Source organism: Stigmatopora argus, chromosome 6, assembly GCF_051989625.1.
Source record: "Stigmatopora argus isolate UIUO_Sarg chromosome 6, RoL_Sarg_1.0, whole genome shotgun sequence".
Lineage (NCBI taxonomy): Eukaryota > Metazoa > Chordata > Actinopteri > Syngnathiformes > Syngnathidae > Stigmatopora > Stigmatopora argus.
Window position 1 is genome coordinate 17,326,964 of NC_135392.1, and position 25,456 is coordinate 17,352,419.

Sequence of the window (25,456 nt, forward strand, 5' to 3'; positions counted from 1 at the left end):
TATACACACACATACATACATACACACATGCATATATACACATACATACATATATATATATACACATATACATAGATAAATATACATACATACATAAATATACACACATACATATATACACACACATATATACACATATACAGATACATATATACACATACATACATATATATACACATATATATACATATATATATACATATATATACATATATATATACATATACATATACATATATATACATATACATATATATATACATATACATATACATATACATATACATATATATATACATATATATATATATATATATATATATATAAATATACAGACAAGACATATACACATGCACTAACCACTGGTTACCCTATATTGCAAGTTTGAATTGTCACAAAAATTTGAATTTTTAAAATTAAAAAAGGCCACTTGCTCTATAAAGGGGTAAAGGTCTTAAGTGTTGATTCTTGAATAAATGGGTGGAAAAAGACCCCTAAACACTGCAAATCTGAATCAGTACAAACCACACTAACATGAGAGGTCGGAGAGATACTGTATTAATAAAGGCAAATTGCTGGTTACTCACATAAAACAGCTTGACGTATTACATACATGCATGCATACAAAGCAGATTTCCAACTTAATGACATGTGGTCACATTTGACAGGAAAAAACTCCAGCTATCTGTATACATGATACAAATCATACAATGATTGAAGAGGAACCATGAATACAAATCTGTTGTAAGTTGTGCAGTGTTTGCATTATGCCGGAATCTAACAAAGGCTCTGCTAGGTTTGCGAGAGAAGGTCACTTGAGCAAAAGACATTTCAAGTAAATTAATGAGGCAATTCGGTGCAGTGTACAGGAAAGATGCAGTTAATATGGACTTTTAGTAACAGATGGTTGGGCATTTAATTTTGGCCATGTCAATATAACTAAATAGTCCAAATACCATATTGTCTCAATGTTGTTTTTACGCGTATGTGGTTATAAAGAAGGCACAGCAGTTGCAAGCATCAGTAAAAGAAGAAAAGGTAAGTTTGGTTATTTTGCTACCAAAATTGCATTGCAGATAATTTTGCATTCAGTATTGAGAACAAAAATGTTCACAGATCTCAAACGATGAAGACATTAACATAATGACCATTCCCTTTTTTTCCCATGGAGCTCTTCACTCCTCAACAAATATTTCCCATCATCACTGTAGAAAATGAAACCAACCACCCCAACTAAGTTGTCAGAAATGTAAAAAATGCTTGAAATTTCAGATTGAGGTGAAATGTTGAAAATTTTCGTTATTTTCCAAAGAAGCTAGATTGTATTCTCATGAATGAAATGGTGATTTCCACCCCTATTAATAACTCATTAAAATAATTATCAATCAAGTCATTTTTACCCAGATTTTACAGGAAAAAATAACTGAGATATTTGGTGAATTTTTGGCAGTTACAATTTAAATCATTTTTGTCAAAAATGACATAGGTAATTATTTTAAGAGGGTGAAATAAAAATTTAAAAAATAAAATAAAGGGGGGGCCTCAGCCGATTTATTTCTTATCAAGGGAGTCTCACGCTCCAAACAGTTTGAAAATCCCAGAGTACCAAATCCAAATGATGACTGCCACAGAAACATAATATAGAATAATAACAGATAGAAAGGGACATTTTTATCACCGGTTACACAATGTAATAGTACTGGCAAGCAGGAGCAGGTGGCAGAAACAAGGCTAAATGGTGGTAACAAGGACAGAACAGGATGGCACTTTAAGAACATATAACCAATTTTAACACTGATAATATTCAAACGTGGATAAAGTTGGTAAAGATATTTTGAAATGCAATAACCCAGTTGGTAAGGATTTGTGGTGGGAGATAAAAAAAAAAGAACAAGAAAATGGGACTTGCTTCCTGAGATCTGCAAGGCAATCACCACTCACCAAAATTGGATGCACAGTAATTGTGCATGTGTGTTTATAGAAATGACCCATATGAATGAAGCACGACAAAATTGGAAACATGTAAAGCCTTTTCAAGATGCTGTAACACAATTTGAAGGAAAGGTTATCCCATCTTGGGTGGCTGGGAGACAAAATCAGGGTTATACGCCGGCTGAGCCAAGTAGTTTATTTGTGCTGCTGGTGCGTTGGCCTGTGGCTGGACAGGAGGCTGCATGGGATAGGATGGCTGTCCGGGGGTGAATGCAGCCTGGCTGTAAGGCATAGGGTTGGGAGGGTAAGCGGGGACGGCTGGGCACAGGGAGAGTAAAAAAACACATTAATATCAGATTGCACCAAGCCTTACATTTTAGGTCAGGGTTGTCCAAACTATTCCACAAAGGGCTGCAGTGGGTGCATGTTTTTGTTCCAACTTATCCTCCACGGACAGTTTATAACCAATTAGATTTCTTTTCAAACAGGTGGCACCTGACTGCAATGAACTGATTATAATTTTAAGCCACGAGATTGGTCAAAATGTATCCTCTTCATCGATTAAAAAGAAAAACTGCACCCACTGTGGCCCTTGAGGACCGGTTTGGACACCCATACTTAAGGTGAAACCAATAGGGATCTCATTTTGACCTAAAGAGCCTTTCAAATTATTAGCATAGTCAATCTAAGCACACGCAAATATACATAAACATATGACACACAATCTTCCAATAGGACATAACTCAACCTAGCAAATGGTTTGTTCAGAGTAGCTATGTGAGTGAGTGAGTGAGTGAGTGAGCATGTTTGTTTGAAGGGATAAATCCCCACCACCACCTGCAACATACCGTATTTTCACGACTATAAGGCGCACATAAAAGTCTGAAATTTTCTCCAAAATAGACACGGCGCCTTATAATCCAGTGCGCTTTATAGATGGACCAATACTAAAATTGTTATCACGATAAAATAAAATAAATCCGTCGATAGGACAACTATGGCAAGCAGCCCCCGACTCTACTATTTTCCCGTAGATAAAGTACTGCGCAGTGACTGCTGGGATATGTAGTTTTTTTTTGTCAATACACCCAATGGATTGTGGCCTGCCGATCGGCATCAACACTAGCTAGCTACTATTTGCGAATGGATTGTGGTCTGGCGATCGGCATCAACACAGTTGCGAAGCATGGAAGACAGCCTTGGAATACTAGTTACGCTAGCTACTATTTGTGAACGGCTTGTGGTCTGGCGATCGGCATCAACACAGTTGCGAACCATGGAAGACAGCCTTGGAATAGTTACGCTAGCTACTAGCTAGCTACCATTTGCGAATGAATTGTGGCCGCCTGGACGAACGTATTAAACTCAGCGTTTTCGATGGAGAATTGTTCAATTCGGACACAGAAAATGAGGACTTTGATGGTTTTGTGGGTGATGATGACGTGAGTACATTGTAAAATGGCTAAATAAAGTACAACCGAACTCAGTCTTGCTTCCGTTGCCTTTTTAAAAACGTGTTTTTAGCGTGCGGGTGTAGCGTGCATTTGGTACATGTAGCACCAAATTAGTGTGTTCCCCATTGTAGTATATTGATACTATCAGTGCAAAGTTATCACAGCCGTCAACCTAGGTGTATTGACAAAAGGACTATTTATCCCAGCAGTCACTGCGCACCGGAAATAGCGTCTGTGGCTGCTTTCGTAGACAGCGCTATTACGGTTCGATAATCACCCATAAATAATATATATATGCCATGCCTGGCTTCACGAAAAGTGGCAGGCAGCGCCGGGCTTCTTGCGCTACGATTTGTGAATGGATTGTGGCCACCTGGGAGAACGTGTCTGCTTGCACGGTTGTTCGAGCTTTTGCCAAAGCCGGCATCATTTCTAAGGAGCCACATGGAAATGACGGTGACTCTGAGAACAAAGAGAGGGGACCCGGCTTTTTGGAAGGCTCATTTGGGCAATTGTTTAATTCGGACACAGAAAATGAGGACTTTGAGGGATTTGTGGGTGATGATGACGTGAGTGAGTTGTAAAATGTCTAAATAAAGTACAACCGAACTCAGTTTTGCTTCCGTTGCCTTTTTAAAACGTGTTTTTAGCGTGTGGGTGTAGCGTGCAAGAACTATATTTCCCAGCAGTCACTGCGCACTGGAACCCGGAAATAGACTGCTTCCGGTAGCCAGCGCTATTGCGTTTCGATGTTCATCCATATATAACATATATGCGTCTAATGAAACGGTGCGTGCTTTGTGTCTAAAATATAGAAATAGCACTCGTTACTGACACTGCGGCTTAAAATACGATGCGCCGAATAGTTGTGAAAATGCGGTACATATTGGGTAGAGGAATGGAAATGTAATTGCCTCAAATTATCTCATGGACAATCGCTAGTTATAGGCACAGGGTAAATACAGTAATACCTTGAGATACGAGCTTAACACGTTCTAGAACCGAACTCGTATGTCGATTTAATCGTATTTCAAATCAATTTTTCCCCATAGAAATGAACTGAATACAAATATTTTTTTCCCACCCTCTTAAAAAACACCAAAAAACAGGATATTACAATTTAAAAACATATTTTCATTGTTCTAATTCACCATCTACTAACAGAGTAACAAATAACTATCTAGTGGTTATGCTGTTCAATACTAAAGTGAGACCTGTAAATCATGATACGAATTTTATCGCCAAGTGCGAGTCAATACACAACCCTAAATATAATGTGGAAGCCTGCGCCTCGCAGCCAAGTGGAGTTAACATGTGGACAAATTGGGTTTTGGATTTACCGTAATGCTTGGAATACGCGGGGAGGCTATTTTTAGGATGAACGTCCACTGCGTTGATCCCAATAAGTAGCGTGTCGGCAAGAAATGAAACCAGTCAGTCAAGCGGTCAGGGTCATACAAAATTTTGGCTCACCAACTGATTGGGCGCTCTGCCATTTTTTAGAGAAAATTTTAGGCTTTTAACTTCGCCCTATAGGTGTGAAAATACGGTATATAGATGTTTTTTGTTGTTCAAAAATTCATTAGCATTGCTGTTAAACTGCAAATATTACTAAAATTTGGAGATTTGAATTTCAAGTCAGTGTTCGGATGTTTTCTTTGTTTGTTTAGTTTTAGACTTTCTATTCTATATCATTTATTCAACTTTTTATCCCACTGCCCTGTATTACTTTTGTGCATGTCAGGCTTTGTAAACTTTGGACATTCTTTTTTTTTTCTCTTGGCTCGCCGCCTTTACAATAACTTACAATATACGTATCTGTATGGGTTGGTGGATGATTTTTCAGAAAATGTTAGTTCTTGGGAGAAAAAATAATCACTGCCAAGCTTCAAGGCAAATTTCATCATGGAGAATTAATAAAATTATCAGTTATCCAGTTTCTACTATGTGTACAAATCCCCACTCACTAGCTTCCAGATATGTTGGCGGTGGTCCAGCTGTGAAAGGCTGTACTGGATGAGGCATAGCAGGCATAGGCTGAGGTGGATAACCCTGAGGAAGGCTAGGCTGGCCTCCATATCCAGTTTGGACTGCTACAGGCTGGTAGGCTGGATATGAACCCCCTTGATAGGGCTGTGGTTGCCCCGGTGTCATCACTGGTTGCTGGGGGTAATGCTGAGGAATGTTGTTCACAACGGTGGTGTGAGTGGTGGTTGCAATTACCGCTGTGAGGAAAAAAAATGAAAATATGAATATATATTTCAATTTTTAAAAAAATATACAGGAAAATCACCCATTTTTTTTACCATTTCATTCAAATAAATCTATACAAGATAATATTAAAAATATAACTCTGCGTAAACACAAGACAAAGTGGGCGAGCCAGATTAAAACACACACCCACTCCCAAATTCTTTTTTACCACAAAGCCATCAAGACCACTTCCTGTAACGACGTGGGATGGTCGTGAGTTCCTCTAATGTGGTTGCTGTGGAGACTATGAGTCATACACTCAGACACTCGGTGGAGCTCTGACATTCCTGCTGCACTTAAGCAACATACAAAAAACGTACCCACACTAAAATTGTGTACAATTACTATACTATAAACTTAAATGTATTGCTTATTTGTATGAGGATACTACACTAAAGGATATTAAATATACAAATGCACTTCCCCATCCTTGAGCAAAAAAAGTAATCATATTTTTTCTGAACCAAGTTGATGTAGGCCAAACTCTAATTCTTGAAAAATGTTGACAGGAGTAGACTACGAGAAAAGTAAAAATTCCCATTTTGGAAACAAATAATGAGTCATGCGGCGAGTGGGCCAATTCCTCTAGTTGCACTTATTCAAAACACGGACAAACCAAGTTTGACTTTTTGTATGAGGATACTACACTAAAGGATATTAAATATACAAATGCACTTCCCCATCCTTGAGCAAAAAAAGTAATCATATTTTTTCTGAACCAAGTCGATGTAGGCCAAACTCTAAATCTTGAAAAATGTTGACAGGAGTAGACTAGGGGAAAAGTAAAAATTCCCATTTTGGAAACAAGTAATGAGTCATGCGGCGAGTGGGCCAATTCCTCTAGTTGCACTTCTTCAAAACGCGGACAGACCAAGTTTGACTCTGCGTCATTGGGGGAAAATAAAAATGCTTCACTTTGAAAACCTAGAAACTATGACTATCTGTTGCAGGTTTTCACTTGTTCAAAACTGTAGAATCCAACTGACAGAAATGACGACAAAATGCTGCACCTTCATTTCCTGCCATGTAGAACATTTACTTTTTGATTAGATCAAGGAAATATTGAAATGAGCAACAATGGTTACTCTGAGTACGATGTTAAGTGTTCAAAAGAACCATGAAAACAATCATAATAATGAATAATTGTTCAAAAAGGAAGCTGGTTTTACTGACTCAAATGGTGATTGTTTATAGGCGCTGTCAATGTCTCTGCCTTAAAGACAATTACATGCTGTACCTTTCCCAAAACAGGGTGCGATCAAATAATATGTGCTGATGTAAAGAACTAAAAAAGTTGGTTGCAGCAGTGTTAACAGCAGGAAGGTTTGTGTAAAGCCTTGACACCCCATTAATAATAAGGCTAACCAAGAAAAAACATAAGATGTTTGGCAAAGCTAAACTTACGCCGTGGCTTGCGGCAAATCTTGTACAGGCAACAACAGGGGCACACACAGCAGCTGATGATCACCACCACCACGAAGATGACGCCGCCAATCACGGACCCCAACACCGGGGAGCTATCTAGGAGTGTATTGTATTCACTAAAGAAAAAGGAACATGAGCACACAATTAAAAACAATAAGTTAGATAATGCCACATAACTTGGGCATTTTTCAGGGAAATATAGCTCAAATGTGATACCTATAGCAAAAGCTGGGCAATAAAAGGATAATGATAATTGTCGTGAAATAATTTTTGTCAACAATAATATTAAAAACATTCGATAAAAATTCAATAATTTTAAACTGCAATTACACCACCCGACCACCGCAGAGAATGGGGACGCTGTTGCGAGATGAAGGCTAGTCCCAAATCAACGCTCAGGAGAAGAGTATGATGAGGAAACATGTTTTTAGCATGTCAACAATAGAGGCCAACACGGAGCATTAATGCAAAAGGACAAAAACACGGCCAAAATAAGTGATTATGAGATGCGGGACAACACCGAGCCAACCCACTAAAAGATACAAATGAATTCTCCCTTGTGTTTTCTTTGCTTTTTGGCGGCTTTAATCAAACCAATAGGCAAATATTTCCACTCAGTTACGCTAGCTACTACAGTGGTACCTCGATATACGATCGTAATCCGTTCCGAGACTGAGATCGTATGTCGAGCTTTTCGTAACTCGAGGGAACGTTTCCCATTGAAATGAATTGAAAACAAATTAATTCGTTCCAACCCTCTGAAAAAACACCAAAAACAGGATATTGGATTGGAAAAGATGTTTTATTTCTTCTAATTCGCCATATATTGACAAAGTAATAAATAACGAGTGGTTTAATAGTAATAAAATGTGTTTAATAGATGTAAAATTAGACGCATTTCGCGGAGGGGAGAGACAACGACACACACGGTGGAGGGGGGGGGGGGGCTGTTCGGGGGGACTTTATCCACGGCACTTGTAAACGAACAAACAAATTTAAATTAACTTGGATAAATATATACAGACACTCAAACATACGTTTAATGTAACTTTAGACAAAACTGAATTCTAGGTTTGTCTTAATCTTTTGTTACCTTCGTTTTCCGGGTTAGCGGTTTGCCACGCCTCCACCCTCACGTTCGCTATCAATGGACTGTTTGCTGTTGTATTGCCTTCAAAATATTCCGAAAATGATGCACACAAATGTCCTCACAATAGGATAACGCACGACCACTTGCCAACGAGAAATCGTCTTTAAAGAACGATCGCGGAGCTTACCCACGTATTGATTGTGGGTAATGAAAATTTATTCTGAGAAAGTGTGCCATTGCCTATGGGTGTTGTGTGCACGAGTATACTTCATTACACAGAAAGCCCTCTTTTTGCCCGCGCATGCGCGTTGTGCGTTTCCTGGTCGAAACTCTAAATAAATCGTTCAGCCCTCGTAGATATAGTAGTTATACACGAAAGAGATGCGGCAAAAAAAGATGATAAACAGCCTCTCATGTCATGGCCGCCTGGCTTGGTCGCATCTCGAAATTTTAATCGTATTGCAAGCGAATTATTCGATCGAAATTTTCGTCGTACCACGAGCATGTTGTATCACGAGGTACCACTGTATTTGCCAATGGACTGTGTATATATACAGTGGTACCTCGTCATACGACCGCTCGTCATACAATATTCTCGTCTTACGACGGAAATTTCGATCGAATAATTCGCCTGTCATGCGATCAAAATTTTGTGATGCGACCAAGCCAGGTGGCCATGGCACTGTCTTTTTTGCATAGAGTGTCTGTATATATTAATCCAAGTTAATCTAAATTTGTTTGTTCCGTTTACGAGTGCGTTGTCGTGGGAAAAAAAAACGAACCCCCCCCCCCCAAACGTCTCTGTCTCCCGTCGGCGAAATCTGCCCAATTTTAGTTAGATTAAACACATTTTATTACTATTAAACCACTAGTTATGTGTTACTTTGTTAATAGATGGCGAATTAGAAGAAATAAAACATTTTTTCCAATCCAATATCCTGTTTTTGGTGTTTTTCAGAGGGTTGGAACGAATTAATTTGTTTTCCATTCATTTCAATGGGAAACGTCCGCTCGAGTTACGAGAATCTCGTCATATGATCTCAGTCTCGGAACGGATTACGATCGTATGTCGAGGTACCACTGTATTTATTTACAGCATACAGATTGCCATAATAAGCTTGCATCTCCAGATGAGGTGTCTCCATTTTAACTACACTGCGGAGCACATCACCATTAAAATGGTTCATACCAGCTGAATTATGAACAAAAAACGCAGCAGTGTAGATTCATTTATGCCGCAATTGCGTACTACTCATTTAGCATATCAAGGAACGTCAATATTTAGGAGGCATTTTCAACGGCGACTAAAAAAATAGGCAAAATTCACTCACAACAAAAGCGGAAATGGCAGGACGCAATGCATCTAGGCACTGTATATATGATATTTGGCATGCCCATTCTCCCTCCATTGGAGATACCTTCGGCGCTGAGAGATAAAGCGCTGCCCTGACCACCACCATTTTTCACCATTTTTTCATGTTTTCCGGATGCGAGTTTTAACGTAGATTAAGACATTTTTATGAACTTTTGTTTAATATCCCTTAAAAAATAGGAAGTGTATCTAATTACCATTTTTCTTGTCTATCCTCTGTAAAACGAAGAAAACTATTACTGCAGCATCGTTTGGAGAAGCAGTTACCACAGCAAAAACCTACGTAACATCGCTCATATGGATGAAATTGGCCAGTTGAGTCGGTGTATTGATGACACTCTTCATCATCAGCTGTAACAGAACACAAGATTTTGTAGATTAGGATGTTATAAATCATATTTTAGGGTACACAATTTCAGCAAACCATATTACAGAAAAACTAAAGTTATACTGAATATGACAAATAAAAGTACACTGTGGAGGGCTCATCATTGATCAGCCCTATGGCTATACTATGTGGTAGAATTTTTTTTCCCACATTGCCCAGGTAGTGGGTTATATAGAGTGATTAAAAATAAAATATGCCAAATTCATAAGAGTACATGATTTTTTTTAAAATTATATAACTCTTGCTTGGACAACTGTTCAACATCATTCATTCATTTTCCGTACCGCTTATGGTCACAAGGGTCGTGCTGGAGCCTAACCCACCGAACAACAAGCCCCATGCGGGGGACACCCTGAATTGGTGGACAGCCAATCACAGGGCAAATCACCATTCACGCTCACACTTATGGTCACAAGGGTCGTGCTGGAGCCTAACCCACCGAACAACAAGCCCCATGCGGGGAACACCCTGAATTAGTGGACAGCCAATCACAGGGCAAATCACCATTCACGCTCACACTCATACCTGGGGGCAATTTGGTACTCGGACGTTTGGTCGTCGGACGTTTGGTCGCCGGACGTTTGGTCGCCCGGACGTTTGGTCGCCCGGACGTTTGGTCGCCCGGACATTTGGTCCCCCAGACGTTTGGTCGCCCGGACGTTTTGTCGCCCAGACGTTTGGTCGACGGACGTTTGACAACATGAGAGAGTTTACTGTTGAAACCAGCTCTCAAAATTATATTCATGAGAGAGAGAGAGTTTAATATCTAAATGTCTACTGTTGAAACCAGCTCTCAAAATTATATTCATGAGAGAGAGAGAGAGTTTAATATCTAAATATCTACTGTTGAAACCAGCTCTCAAAATTATATTCACCCGGGCGACCAAACGTCTGGGCGACCAAACGTCCGGGCGACCAAACGTTCGGGCGACCAAACGTCCGGCGACCAAACGTCTGGTCACGGGGCAATTTAGAGTGTTTTACCAGCCTACCAAGGATACCATTGGAATCTGAGAAGAAACCAGAAAAAAGACACACGAGCCCAGTGGAACATCCAAACTACACACAGGAAGATACGACTGGAAGTGTTCAACAGAATGTAAAGTTTTATTTTATGTTTTATAAGTGTGCAATATGGCTACAACAGGGAGTATGGGCAAAATCCAGCCAGTATGGTAATTCCTCTTGTCAAAGTTCACTGTGATGATTGCAGCTGTTGTTGGATCCTTAACGTCACATGCATATTTGCTAGTGACTGCACGGGAAAGAAAATTGATATTCTACCAATTTCAGCAAATATCGATGACAGGATATTTATCAGCTGCAATTGCCACAGTGGACCGTGATTTGCTGTGGTGCATTTGGGAGAAACTGATTTAATGGTGGCCACATTAGGTATTTGCAAAACATGAAATAAAACTTGAAATTATGTTCACCGAACGTGGAAATAATTCCATACACTCTGGCATAGCAAGTGATTCATCGCCTGTATCCTTTTAGGCCATTAGCTGACTGAATAATAAAATACATTATGCTAAAGCAGGGGTGGCAAACAAGTTAGACACAAAGAGCAAAAATTTTAAACTATGAGAGTCAAAGAGCCACACCACGTAGTGATGTGCCAAAACAGACAGACACACACAATTAAAACCATATTATTCACCATAACACTTTGTTCCCCTTACTTATTATTTGTTTTTAATGGGCCCTGATTAGAGGTGAGATCGTAAGGCCAAGCCCGAACCCGACCCGAATTTCAGATCTAAAATGTCAATCATTACTTCGGGTTCGGGTCGGGCCCCTCTATCTCGCTGAATTTTTTTTAATACTAAAACGATGTGTGGATACTGAACTAAGGAATACTTGTTATAAAATAAATAATTTGGATCAAACAGAGAAGGCGCTGTAATGTAATTGCAATTGGAGCCGCAGAGCCAGCATGCTCTGCGCATATCACGTGAACGCCGCCCTCTTAATAATCTTCCCCTCCACAAGACCTGGCATCCCCAATATAGAGGAGCAAGAAGTTAAGGATAAACTAAAGACAGGAGAACTGAAAAGAAAAACACGCAAGAGTGAGGTGTGGAAACGCTTCAGATTGATAAATTAATGTACAAGACAAGGAATCTTATTTGCTCCAGACAGTGTTGAATATGGTAGAGAAACTTGCGTTGGCTTCGCAGAATGTAGTCAATATGGCGCTTTGCTTTCATACGGGAGCAAAAAGACTGGCAGCTCGACGCTGAGCAGGCATTTAAACAGCTGTACTGGCAAAAGTGATGATCGTCAAACATTTATATTATCATATAAAAGATGTTATACAGTCTTGCTTAACTTAGATTTTGTTACAAAAGACAGGCTTTAATTTGTTATCATAAATAACCCCTCCTCCTCCCAACTCGGGTCGGGAGCCCCAAGTCCTCACAAATAAAATATGAAATTTTGGGTTTGCTTCGGGCTCGGTCATGCAAATCAAGTTAATTGGTCGGGGTCGGGCCGGCCTCTAATACCCCCTAGCCGAGTCGGGCCGGATTTTTTTCGGCCCAATCTTACCTTTAGCTTTGATGAAGTGTGTTTTAACATTACCATTAACATCAGACCCAGACTCTTGCAAGACATGCATTTTTATTTTCTCTTTCATATTTAGGCTAATCGGGACCTGATGAGTGTAAAAACAAAGAATTATCTTTTTACATGATGTGGTTTCTGAGAAAAATGATGTCCACATCATAACTGAACGCCAGAACCTTTTAGTCCAAAATTTAACATTGTAGTCTTGTGACAACCAAAAATGTGATGTCCACACATGTGGACGCCAGGTCCTAGAAGGTTAAGAGAAAATATAAATGAGAGAAACATGAAACAAGGCAAAGAGCCACAATATATACAAAATATGACAAGTAGCAAAGAGCTGCATTATTTTGGCCAGGAGACGCATGTGGCTCGAGAGCCACATGTTTGCCGCTCTTGTGCTAATTTAAGGAAGGTGAAGGACAGCGAACAGAATGTTATGGGAAAATAAACAAGTTTTTTCACCACTGAAGTATAGACCAAGTCACAATGGCATTCAAAATAATGTTGCCACTTTTTATTCTTTGAGGACTGAAAAGACTGGAGGTCAAACTAAAAAAATGATTTATAAATCATTTCCATTTAACATACATACCGTATTTACTCGAATTAAACGCGCACTCGAAAATAACACGCAGGTAATTTTGGGCCAAAAACATCTGGAAAAACGCAGTAATCGAATATAGTGCGCACCTAAAATTTCCCGCTGACGAAAATCAGAAATCTTACCTTTTTTTCTTCGTTTCACGATTGTTTTATTCAAAACCGGATAGAGAAATCTTCAGGTACGAGCGTGTCGAGTGTCGTGCAGTTGGTGGAGTTATGCGTTTGAATTTTAGGACAATAGATGATACACAGAGTGGACAAACATATCATGTAGACATGTTATGTTGCAATACCTTTTAGACTTCCTTGAACATTGACTACATTTCAATTGACAATACCATGTTTTAATTCAAATATCTATTGTCATTCTCAAACAAGAAAAGGAACATACAAATTGAATAAATAAATGATTTGAAGATATGCACAATGGAAAAGACTATCACATGTGTTTAAACTACAAGTGTTCATCAAGAGTACAAATTTATTCATTAGAATCCTTCAAATGAAGAGTCCGCATCAGAATCTTTAAATAGTCTCTGCAGATATTCCTCTCTCTCTTTGTCTGTCCTCTGATCCGTCTCCTCATACATCTCTTCGTTGAGAATCCTATCAACGTCCACGCTTCCTTCATCCACTTCCTCTTCCTCCCACAACACATCATCCGATTGGCTTTACGAGATGACGTAAAATCCGTGCGTCAAAGTGAGTTTGACAATGCTTTTTTCGATCGAAAATTTGTAATTTATTTTAGTTATTAATTATAACACTGAACTGAGAGAGGGTGAACTGAGACGAGTACAAGGCTAGAGGGGGGCAGTGGTGGTCTCGGCTTTCCGATTTTCGATTGGCTTTACGAGATGACGTAAAATCCGTGCGTCAAAGTGAGTTTGACAATGCTTTTTTCGATCGAAAATTTGTAATTTATTTTAGTTATTGATTATAACACGCACCCCATCTATTGGAATTAATTATATAGCAAAAATCTGCGTGTTATATTCGAGAAAATACGGTAATCCTATTTTAGAGTGAGGAGAACAGCTGGTCTAGAGTTACGGAATTGTTTGCAATTTTGTTAACAACACCATTTCTGGGAGTAATAAGGAATGTGCCATGTATGTACAGTGGTACCTCGACATACTATCTTAATCCATTCCGGGACTGAGATTGTATGTTGAGCTTTTCGTAACTCGAGCGAACGTTTCCCATTGAAATGAATTAAAAACAAATTAATTTGTTCCAACCCTCTGAAAAAACACCCAAAACAGGCTATTGGGTTGGAAAAAATGTTTTATTTTTTTCTAATTCGCCATCTATTAACAAAGTAACACATAACTAGTGGTTTAATAGTAATAAAATGTGTTTAATATAACTGAAATTGGGCGGATTTCGCCGACGGGAGAGAGAGACGCACAGAGCGGGCGGGGTTTCCGGGGGACTTTCCACGACAACGCACTCTTAACGAACAAACAAATTTAAATTAAGTTGGATTAATATATACAGACACACTCAAACATACTGTTGGATATATTCTGGGATGTTTCTATATCAGTGGTCTCAAACCGGTCCTCAAAGGGTCGCAGTGGGTGCAGGTTTTCATTCCAACTCAACAAGAGGATACCTTTTGTAAGTGCAAAAGGTGCACTATGCAATTGTTTTGAATCAGATTACATTAAATGTTTTCAGTATGGCGCGACTAAATGGAGAGAAGAGTATGCTGTTGGTCAGAATCCTTTTGAACGAAGGCGAGTTATGAAGTGATTCTCCTTGCAAGTTGTAACCAGTGTATGTCAAAGATGTCTTCCTGTTTGATTAAATATTATTAATAATGATTAAATTGTATTAATAATTAACGTTTAATGTAACTTTACACAAAACTGAATTCTAGTTTTGTCTTTTGTTACCTTCGTTTTCAGGGTTAGAGGTTTGCCACGCCTCCACCCTCACGTTCGCTATCGATGGCTGTTTACTGTTGTATTCCCCTCAAAATATTCCGAAAATGATGCACACAAATCTCCTCAGAATAGGATAACACACGACCACTTGCCAACGACAAGTAGTCTTGAATTAGCGATCACTCCGCCAACGGGAGGTAACAGGCTAGGGGGAAAACAGGAAATACAACAGCCTACCCACGTATTGATTGTGGGTAATGAAGTTTTATTCTGAGAAAGGGTGCCATTGCCTATCGGTGTTGTGTGCACGAGTATACTCCATTACCCAGAAAGCCCTCTTTTTGCCCGCGCACGCGCGTTGTGCGTTTCCTGGTCGATGCGTAGGAGGAAACTCGTCTGAATAAATCGTTCAGTGTTCGTAGATATCTGTTATACACGAAAGAGATGCGGCAAAAAAGACAGTGCGCTACAAGGATAAACAGCCTCTCATGTCATGGCCACCTGGCTTGGTCGCATCTCGAAATTTTGATCGTATCGCGGGCGAATTATTCGATCGAAATTTTCATCGTACCACGAGCATGTCGTAGGTAGAGCTGAGGTCGTAGGTCGAGGTACCACTGTATTGGTTTATTGAGCGACAAACTCCAACACAGCTCGTAAATAGCTACTTTAATAACCTGGCTACAATTATGGAAAAGAACACCGATTCGGGGTGTCGCCCGCCTCTGGCCCATAGTCAGCTGCGATAGGCTCCAGCACCCCCTGCGACCCTAATGACGATAAAGCGGTTCAGAAAATGAGATGAGAACACTAGATACGAATGAAGTACAAGGGCTTCTTATTGGGAAGTCAGTTGGTTTATTACTGTATCCACAATTAGATTTAATCGTTTCAGTTTTAATTGTTTCAGTTTTATTAAAGAAAATCAATCGGAAAATATGGAGAAGGTCTTTTTATGTGTATTGTGAGCCGGGGTTGTTAACCTAATGTATGAAAATCAGTGCATTCCGAGTTATCAGTTTCATTTTAGGAAGGAAACGAAACTCTGCCGGAAACTCAACGGTTTCAAAATCTCTCTCGTTAAAACGACGTATAAACTTCACAAAATGACACAATGTTATTAACCCACAATCAACGTCTCATTTAGGTAGCTAACGTAATGGACTAAAGTCTGACTACTATTTTACTGGACGTATCTACACATGAGAGACATATACATGCAATTGGCGCTCGATCTTAACAGCGACAAACACCACTGATTGTTGGTTACTTCATACACATATTATTTTTTTAAACTTACCTGACACAAAGGGAACCAGGGCGCCACATATTAAAACCAAAAGGAGAACAGCGGGCTGAACCGACGCCATGGCTGCTCTAAAATGCCAGGATGGGTTCACACACACACAGACACACGGTCACACGGACACAACAGGAAGTGAACTCCTCAGACGACAGAGCAAAGATCGTCTATGCATGATTCGACATGTCACGCACTTCGTTCTAATTCACCCTATTTTCGGAATACCGAGTAGAGATTTCAACTTTCTGTGTTTTCCAGTCTTTGTTCATCCAAGAAATCTTACTTTATACCGGGAAATAAATCTTCATTATATATTGCAATTTCATCGTAAGGATTAAATTTGATTTCATAGAGAATCCTCAAACATAGCTAACTACTTGCCCACCATCTGACACATCAGCCAGTGTCATACCTAAAGTTATCTACAGAGAGCAGCAAAAGTCTAGTCTAGAAAATAATCCGGAACAAAACTGCATGAAAGTTAAAAAAAACTTCTCTATTCAGGATGGATGAAAACAGCGATGGTGGCCAAAAATTTTGTGTTTTAACACATTGTTGACAATAATGACTTTATGGTTAATAATCTAAAAAGGTACGGTGATTGTTGACTTATTATACCTTCTCCAAAAAAACTGTATTTTGTTTCTCAACGCTATAAATATATGATATTTTATTTTTAGCAGTGGCTCCGTAGCCGGTAACCGGTCAAATAGTCCCAGGGGCTATTTAGCCGGTAACCGGACAAATAGCCTATATGGCCCCATATGGCTATTTTAGCCAGTGTGACAGTATATCTTATTTATTTATATAGTAAACCCTTACCCTCCTTTCATATTTTCACAACTTTTATCAAATAACAGTACACTATCTCAGCATTATATTAATATTGCTCTGATTTGTCTTTGAGTCATCAAAACACAGGGATACTACTTTAATGTAGACTAATAGGCAAAGTCAATCGATTATGAGAATTGAAATATGGCAATATTTCTCCCATTTCTAAAGCAATACTCACAATAATTGGCAGTTATTGTTTATTTTATAAGTGGCAATAACACATCAAATTTCAATAAGATTGGTTGAATGGTTTAGAAAATGCCCTATTCACTCAATGTTAAATAGTAGTCATTAAATCTCTATTCACCTAATGTTAAAATCTATCAATTGCATGCTAATTGGGTGAACAGGTGAACAGGAATTTTTTTAACTGTCTTTATCAAATTTGGTGGGAAGTTTATCACTTATAAAATAAATAATAACTGCCAAATATTGTGTGTGTTAAGAATTATTGAAATTATTGCCAAATTTCAATTCCCAAAATGGATTGACTTTGCCTATAACATGTGTTTTATTACTATCAGTATCATTGGAATTGTATGTAACACTTGTCTTAGAACTGTTTCAATTCTAAAGAAAATTGGTGTCAATGGACTATGTAGACATCTGTGAGATAACATAATACTGTTACAATTCATGTTTATGAGTTTTTGTTAATAAATGTATGCCATAAAAGTTGAGTAGGCCTAGTTATCTTTATATAAATGTCCTTATTAATTATCACATTAAGGAAATAAATCTTATAAAATGTAGTTTCTTACTATTTACCCCACACAGAATTCTTACCGGCTAAATAGCCATATGGGGCCATATAGGCTATTTGACCGGTTACCGGCTAAATAGCCCCTGGGACTATTTGACTGGTTACCGGCTACGGAGCCACTGCCTTTACTTTTAGTATCAGAATATAGAAATACTAAAAGATTGACAAACATAAAAAAAATCTCAACTGCTAGTGGTTCTAAATCTTCCGCTAGATATCTATGATATTTACAAAAAAGTAATACAGCATGATTTGGTATATAGTCTTTCTATGATTAAAAAAAGACATATTTTTATATTTTAAAAAGGAATGGAAAACAAGACCTTTTCCATTTCACAAAACTCTCTAAAGTATTTTTTAATGATTTGCAAATGGCCCCGGCTCGCACGTGTGTGACCCACGTGTTATATGGACATAATAAAAACATAAATAAAAACAACAAGTGGCCTTGTTTTTATTAATTAACATTAATATTGTGTGAACGGATTAATCAACCAACTTTTCACAAATACTGCCATTTCACCTCCTCCCCCCCCCCAAAAAAATGGAAATAATGTGCATTCATACAAAATAAAAACCCTCATCCAAATTAAAAACAAAAAACTCCAAAGTGAAATCTCGTTATTTTTAATAATGTTGTATCGTCATATTGGTTAATACGTTTACTTTTGAATATTGGAAATATTTGACACATATTTTCTGTCTTTTCTGCCACTAAGATCTAAAATTAAAGCGTGACTTGGCTCCAAAAAAACAACAACAAAAACGAGTTTTAGCTTGGAATGAACTTCCTGGAAATGTTAGCAATGAGGAAACAATTCACGACGATGACGCAGACAATAAGATCTCGCGAGACCTTGTTCGTCTCATAACGTTTATAACCAGCTTCCCAACCGCGTCCTTCTCGTTCGTCCTCAGTGTAGGATAACGAAGCTGTTACCTTCCAGGTGTCTTATTTGACGAGAACTTTACGCTTTTGATACTTTTGATCCATCGAAACCCGGAAGATTTCCACATTTTCTGAGAGATTTTTAACGGTGGGTTTGATATAAATGTGTTTTTCTTCTCTTTAAGGCCGCCATCATTCCGAGCCGCCTCTTATAGCGTCGTGGCTAATGGTTACTTAAGATTAAGGCAAGTCAAACTACAAGACTGAATGCGCTCTTCCGCCCATTTTTTAAAAACTGAACTCTGTGTCTACATGATCAGTATTTGCTGATGTATTGAACAATAGGCTGGGTTAGAAAAAAATGGTAAAAGTTTCCGTGTTATAACCCCGTAATTCCAGGAAGTAAAAGGCGACAGAACGCTATATCTTTTGGTTTTTTTTTTTGCAGCCTCTCTCTTGACCGTCGAGGAATAAAGACGAGTTAGAGTAAGGTCATTTTCAGAAATACTTTATTTATTTTGACTGAGACAGCTGTCAATTTTATTTTTCCCCCAAATTACATTTTAGAATTCAAGTTTAACCCCATGACATTCAAACTACAGTCATGCCTTGAGATGCCCTGAGCTTAATGCGTTCCGGGACCGAGCTCGTGTGTCGATTTACTCATATCTCAAATCAATGTTTCCCATAGAAATGAAAAAGTGAATGCAAATTAATTCGTTCCCACCCCCTTAAAAAAAAACACACCAAAAAACAGGACATTACAATGGAAAACTTTTTATTGGTTGTAATTCACCATCTACTAACAGAGTAACAAATAACTAGTGGTTATGATGTTTAATACTAAAATGAGACATTATTCTGTACAACGTGGAGTGCACGAAGGGGAGAGAGACACAGAGAGGGAGAGAGAGGGAGAGAGAGAGAGAGAGACTTGACGGATGTGCGCGTAACAATATAAACTTTAAAAAAAAAGTTTTAATTTTGCGTTACACTAAATTTAAACCTTGTGCAATAACCACGGCAAAGAGGTTAATGTATTCCACCGCAGCTTTCGAGGTGAACTTCCCGCTTCTCCATACGTATTGGGGACCCAGCTTATTCACGCGTACACTACTCATGTTTTTCGATTATTTCGTGCTTAATATCGATTATCATCATATGCCTTTTCTTCGCACTACCCTTCATTGCACCGGCTAGCTTTGGACCCATCGTTTTTCCCTTAATTCTGCACTGACTAACACAACAACAAAAAACACGGAAAAATGCAACGCTCCACCCAGTGCTCGTAGATATCTTTGCACGAGGGAGATGCGGCGAGAAACACAGCATAAGCACCCTCTCGCGTCTTGGCCACCTGGCTGTCTCGTATGCTCGTATCTCAAAATTTGTCTCATATCTCAAGACAAATATTTGCCCGGAATTTTACTCGTATCTCAAAATGCTTGTATGTTGGGGCACTCGTAGGTCAAGATATTACTGTATTTAATTATTATCTTCCATCTCTTTCTTCAGATCACCATGGATGTTATTATTCGTCGCTGTCCATTCCTGGCCCGTGTGCCCCAGGCTTTTATGCAGCAGCCCAGAAATTCACTGGTGATGTATGCCCAACGATGCCCTATTATGATGGAGCTGGCCTCCAAACCTTTGGCCCCGTCTCTGGCACGGGCCCTTGGTTCGTCATCTTCCCATCACCAGAATACCATGAATAGTTCAACTGAAAGTATGATAATATTTGGATAATTCCAATACAATAATTCTACATGATCATTTTAGGGTGCAATAGCAAAATTAAGCCCAGCGTGTCATTCAACATTTAGGCACCAAACCAGAGGTTGAGCCCAAGATGCCCACTAGCCACTCATCAATTCTGGCCTCTGGTCAGGCCGTGGCCTCCAAATGCCCCTTCCTGGCTGCGGAAATGGGCCAGAAAAACAGCAGTGTTGTTCGCCAGGTGGGCTTGGAGTTCCAAGAGGATGTTCAGGAAGTCCGCACAGTCCAGAAAGGTGAGTAACTTCTGAAATGACATAGAAAGAGGAAAATGTGAACACAGTTGTGATGTATTTTGCTCCTTCACTGTTTTCAGAAGTGTCTTCTGAGCAGCTGCAGAAGCCTTCATCGGCTAATAGGAGTGAAAGTCTAATGAAGACCCTCCTAAAACAGCGCCCTAAGATGGTTTCTCACCTGCTGCAGGACAATTTGCCAACCAACTGTAAGTGTGTGGCAATTGTGTGAAGTAACCTACCTCCCACTTTCATCATAACCCATTAGCACACATGGTCAATTGCTACATTCGAGTCTTCCTCTTGCCGACAGTGTCCCACTTCCACTACGACGGGTTTTTCGAGAAGAAAATTGAAGAGAAAAAGAGTGACCACACATACCGCGTGTTCAAGACGGTGAACCGCCTGGCTAATGAGTTTCCCATGGCTGACGACTTCACGGGCTCTCTGGAAGAGAAGAGGGATGTGTCAGTGTGGTGCAGCAATGACTACCTGGGCATGAGTCGACATCCACGGGTCGTCCAATCAATCATGTGAGTGGGATTATGTAGTCTCATTTTTCCTATTTTAAACAGAAAGGAAAGGCTAACGTTTAAAAGCTACTTGACACCTAATGGCAACCCCATCTGTTCTTTGTCTAATCAAAGCGGTACCTGGTTTTATTTTACACCTGTAAAGTGATACTGGTCAATAAACCCTTACCTTTATAAAACATTTACTTTTGAAGATAATTTTCAAAGTATAAAAATATAAATTAAGCATTCACTATTAACCATTTATCTTGTTAGGGGGAAAAAATCAGAGGGCAAATATAGATTTTAGGTTGGTAACAAATATGTTGTAATCGTCAGTTGATTAATATCAACTTTGCTGTTTAATGAACGTCACCCAAGTAACAAGAAATATAATGAAAATGTTGACACGTTTAGAAAAGCTTTAGAAAATATCTTGACGCAACAAAAATGTAAAGAAATAATACTGAAAAGATGATCTAATTAATTGAGTCCTTTAAGTGTGATATCTGGGTATGTTTAAATTTGACACAAACCTGACATACAGGAAGCAACAACTTATTCTGTTGTATTAATGGCAACAGGTGGTTACACAATTCTCTTTTCCTACTGTGCCCTTCAGATGTAATGTAAGATGGTTTAGTTGTCAATTGATTAACATGTATTTTTAATCAAAATGTTCATTAAATCATTAACAAAGTAATTGTCAAACATAAATAAGTGTTTTAAGAAACTTAAGCAAGAGTTGGAGGGATCCTCACAACAACATGAATGTGAGCCCCTCGTCTATCTTGTTGGACGGCAAAAAAAAGATTGATTTCAGAGCACGATACCTTTTAACAAAAGATTCCTATCACAGTCAAAAGTCCTATGTTCACAAAGCACGTACGCAATACTGCCTCTAAGACACTTACCAATTGATATATTTTCTCCAGGGAAACACTGCGAAAGCATGGCTCTGGGGCAGGAGGCACTCGGAACATCTCCGGGACCAGCAAGTTCCATGTGGAACTAGAACAAGAGCTGGCCGACCTCCATAACAAGGATGCAGCACTGCTCTTTACCTCCTGCTTTGTGGCCAATGATTCCACCCTTTTTTCCCTGGCCAAATTGCTGCCAGGTAATTGTAATCGTACAGTTATTTCATACTGTAAAAAGTTTGTAGTGACTTTATCTTGATACCTTGGACTATCACAGGTTGTGAGATCTACTCTGACGCGGGCAACCATGCATCAATGATTCAGGGTATCCGGAACAGTGGCGCCAAGAAGTTCATCTTCCGACACAACGATGTCACTCACCTCCGGGAAATGCTTCTTAAGGGAGACCCCACCAAGCCTAAGATTGTTGCCTTTGAGACTGTCCATTCCATGGATGGTCAGTTGTTGATCATCCCTTATTGTATTGAGTTTTTAAAAAGAAAAAAAACATTTTTAAATGTGCCCGTTCGTTCTTCTATTCCTGACAGGTGCTGTGTGTCCTCTGGAGGAGATGTGTGATGTCGCCCACGAATTTGGCGCCATCACGTTCATAGATGAGGTTCACGCAGTGGGTCTGTATGGTGCCAGAGGAGGAGGGATAGGAGACCGTGACGGCATCATGCACAAGATGGACATCATCTCTGGGACGCTAGGTTAGCATAACAATTCTTCTCCCTTTAATGTTCTTTCTCAAAATGCAGGGCTAAACAAGGATCAAAAATGGGTTGCAATATTCTGTTGTTCCACATGAAAGTAATCTCTGTGTCACCCTTACACTGGAGGGCTTAAAAGAGCCTCTCGATGCTCTGCTGTTGCTAGGAGACCTTCGGCTCAAATTGTTTACTTGTCATTGTCAATTCCATCTGTGTGCTCTTACAGGCAATCCAGGGACTGATAACAAAAAAAAGGAGAAATCTCAAATTACCATAATTCTAAATAGTGATCACTGTAGAAAAGGACAAAAAGTACTTAGATACGTGGAATCTGATTTATTTAAATATTAAAGGTTTAAGATGAAAGTGATTTAGATTCTTTTTTCCCTTTATCACAAGTTAAATCAGTTATTGCCTGACTTGGGGGCAGATTGCACTGACAAACTCGTGTTTTGATTAATTAAGTGCTAGGCTTTCAAGTGTTTAATTATGATTAACTATTTATTAAAGAAAAACTAGTTTAAAAATAATAAATTTTTATTCGCAGTTAGTAAAATCTTTGAACATAGAGACATGGAAGTTTATTCTCCCCCCCAAAATGCCTGATAGAACGTAATAAATGTGTGGTATTGTGCAACTTTTTTCATACCACTGAAGCACTAAAATTTTCCGCTACCATCTAAATGCACTACATGTCGCAGCAAGTACAGAAGATTATAAAGCTCACAGGTATTATAAGAAAGACTAGATTTCTTACGGCAGACTTGACGGAATGTCATCGGCTGCCATTTTGTTATAGCTTTCTCTGGTCAGCTCCATTGTAGCAGATTCAGGCTGGGTGTTATTTTTTTAAATATTTGGGAAAAATAACTTAAGAAATCAATTGAAAATTGAGGACTATTGTATTTTTCGTGCTGAATCGGTTAGAACAAAAACCTGAGAACCAGTTTGCCCACCCCTGGACTATACGCTTTGTAACTATGTAATTCACTTTTTAAAAGAAATCGACTATTTTAAAATTGTAAGAATAAATTAACATCCAAAGTGAATACCTATAGAATTTTTTACAAACATTTACTATATTTTATGCTTTAAAAAAGCACATTTAATTGTGACTTTTATTGTTTGAAGTATGTTATTTTTGCCCATTTCTGGTGACGTCTGGAACATGTCCCCTGGCAGCGTTCACTGTATGGCTCATCCTCTCCTAGGCAAAGCTTTCGGATGTGTCGGTGGCTACATCGCCAGCACCGCCGCCCTGGTGGACACAGTCCGCTCGTACGCCGCCGGCTTCATCTTCACTACCTCGCTGCCACCGATGCTGCTCTCTGGTGCCCGGCAGTCTATTCAGGTGCTTAAAGGAGAAGAGGGTCGTGTGCTGAGACGTAAGCACCAGCGCAACGTCAAGTTGCTCCGGCAAATGCTAATGGACACCGGGCTGCCTGTGGTTCACTGTCCCAGCCACATCATCCCAGTCCGGGTAAATCCGAGGGATATACTTCATAGTGGCCGAATTGCAAAATTCAAACTGTGACTTAAATCATTTTCCCCATTTCTTAGGTGTCAAACGCCGAGAAAAACACAGAGGTGTGTGACATCATGATGAGCCGCCACAATATCTACGTGCAGGCCATAAATTATCCCACCGTGGCCAAGGGGGATGAGCTTCTGCGTATAGCTCCAACACCCCACCACACCCCTGAGATGATGAAATACTTTGTTGGTAAGACATAGTCCTGATGTAAATTTCAGCCATGTGTGTTGAAACAAAGATTGGTAACATCCTACCTTTTTTTCTACACAGAGAGGCTGGTGCAAACGTGGAAGGAGGTCGGCCTGGAGCTGAAGCACCACTCGTCAGCTGAGTGCACCTTCTGTCAGCAGCCGCTGCACTTTGAGCTGATGAGCGAGAGAGAGAAGTCTTACTTTAACGGCCTCAGCCACCTAATCTCAGCCTGCGCGTAACCAATCACCCCCAGAGATGGCACAGGCGACTCCTACTTCAACCACCTTTTCTCTATCATATAGTAATTATATATCTTTGATATGTCCTCTTAAACACTATTTAAAATACTCTATGGTCAAACATATGCTCTTAAAAATAAAATGAGTTGAAAAGTGTATATGTCCTGTGAATTTCTTACATTTCTCAAAGCAAAGGTAAATTTGATGACAGAAAATGTCAAATAAATTGTATATTTTTGTTTAATAAATTAAATATAACTCAACAGATTCCACAACTAGTGTTAGGAAGAAGCAATCTACAGTTTTAATGTGATGAACCTGCAACTGTAGAAGTCAGGAGCTGAGCATGCAATGTGGGACATATTTCAATTTTGAAAAGCTAAATGACATGCTTCATATTTCCATTATAGTCCTATTGTGCATTGCTATGACGGGTTAAAACACACCTCTATGAATACTTCCACTTGTCTGCTGTTTCATAACAACAAAGGGTGAACTTTTACCTACCAAAACAATTATACAAATAACCTCCAAAGTCAAACAGGAAAGGGTGCGGGAGCATAGC

General features: G+C 39.2%; 2 protein-coding genes across 2 annotated transcripts; one reads left to right on the forward strand and one right to left on the reverse strand.

Moving 5' to 3' along the window:
• Positions 1–535: 535 nt before the first annotated feature.
• Positions 536–16,650, reverse strand: LOC144076071 (uncharacterized). Its single transcript, XM_077603631.1, has 5 exons — positions 16,284–16,650; positions 9,724–9,877; positions 7,044–7,180; positions 5,354–5,611; positions 536–2,250 (listed from the first exon to the last, which is right to left on the reverse strand). Exons 1-5 carry the CDS (start codon positions 16,351–16,353, stop codon positions 2,066–2,068), a joined length of 804 nt encoding a protein of 267 aa, XP_077459757.1. The 5' UTR covers positions 16,354–16,650; the 3' UTR covers positions 536–2,065.
• A 2,104-nt stretch (positions 16,651–18,754) lies between these two features.
• On the forward strand, positions 18,755–25,049 carry alas1 (aminolevulinate, delta-, synthase 1). Its single transcript, XM_077603447.1, has 11 exons — positions 18,755–18,923; positions 20,291–20,501; positions 20,599–20,784; positions 20,865–20,990; positions 21,095–21,314; positions 22,229–22,413; positions 22,491–22,670; positions 22,762–22,926; positions 24,138–24,406; positions 24,487–24,649; positions 24,731–25,049. Exons 2-11 carry the CDS (start codon positions 20,297–20,299, stop codon positions 24,889–24,891), a joined length of 1,860 nt encoding a protein of 619 aa, XP_077459573.1. The 5' UTR covers positions 18,755–18,923; positions 20,291–20,296; the 3' UTR covers positions 24,892–25,049.
• The last annotated feature ends 407 nt before the right edge of the window (positions 25,050–25,456 follow it).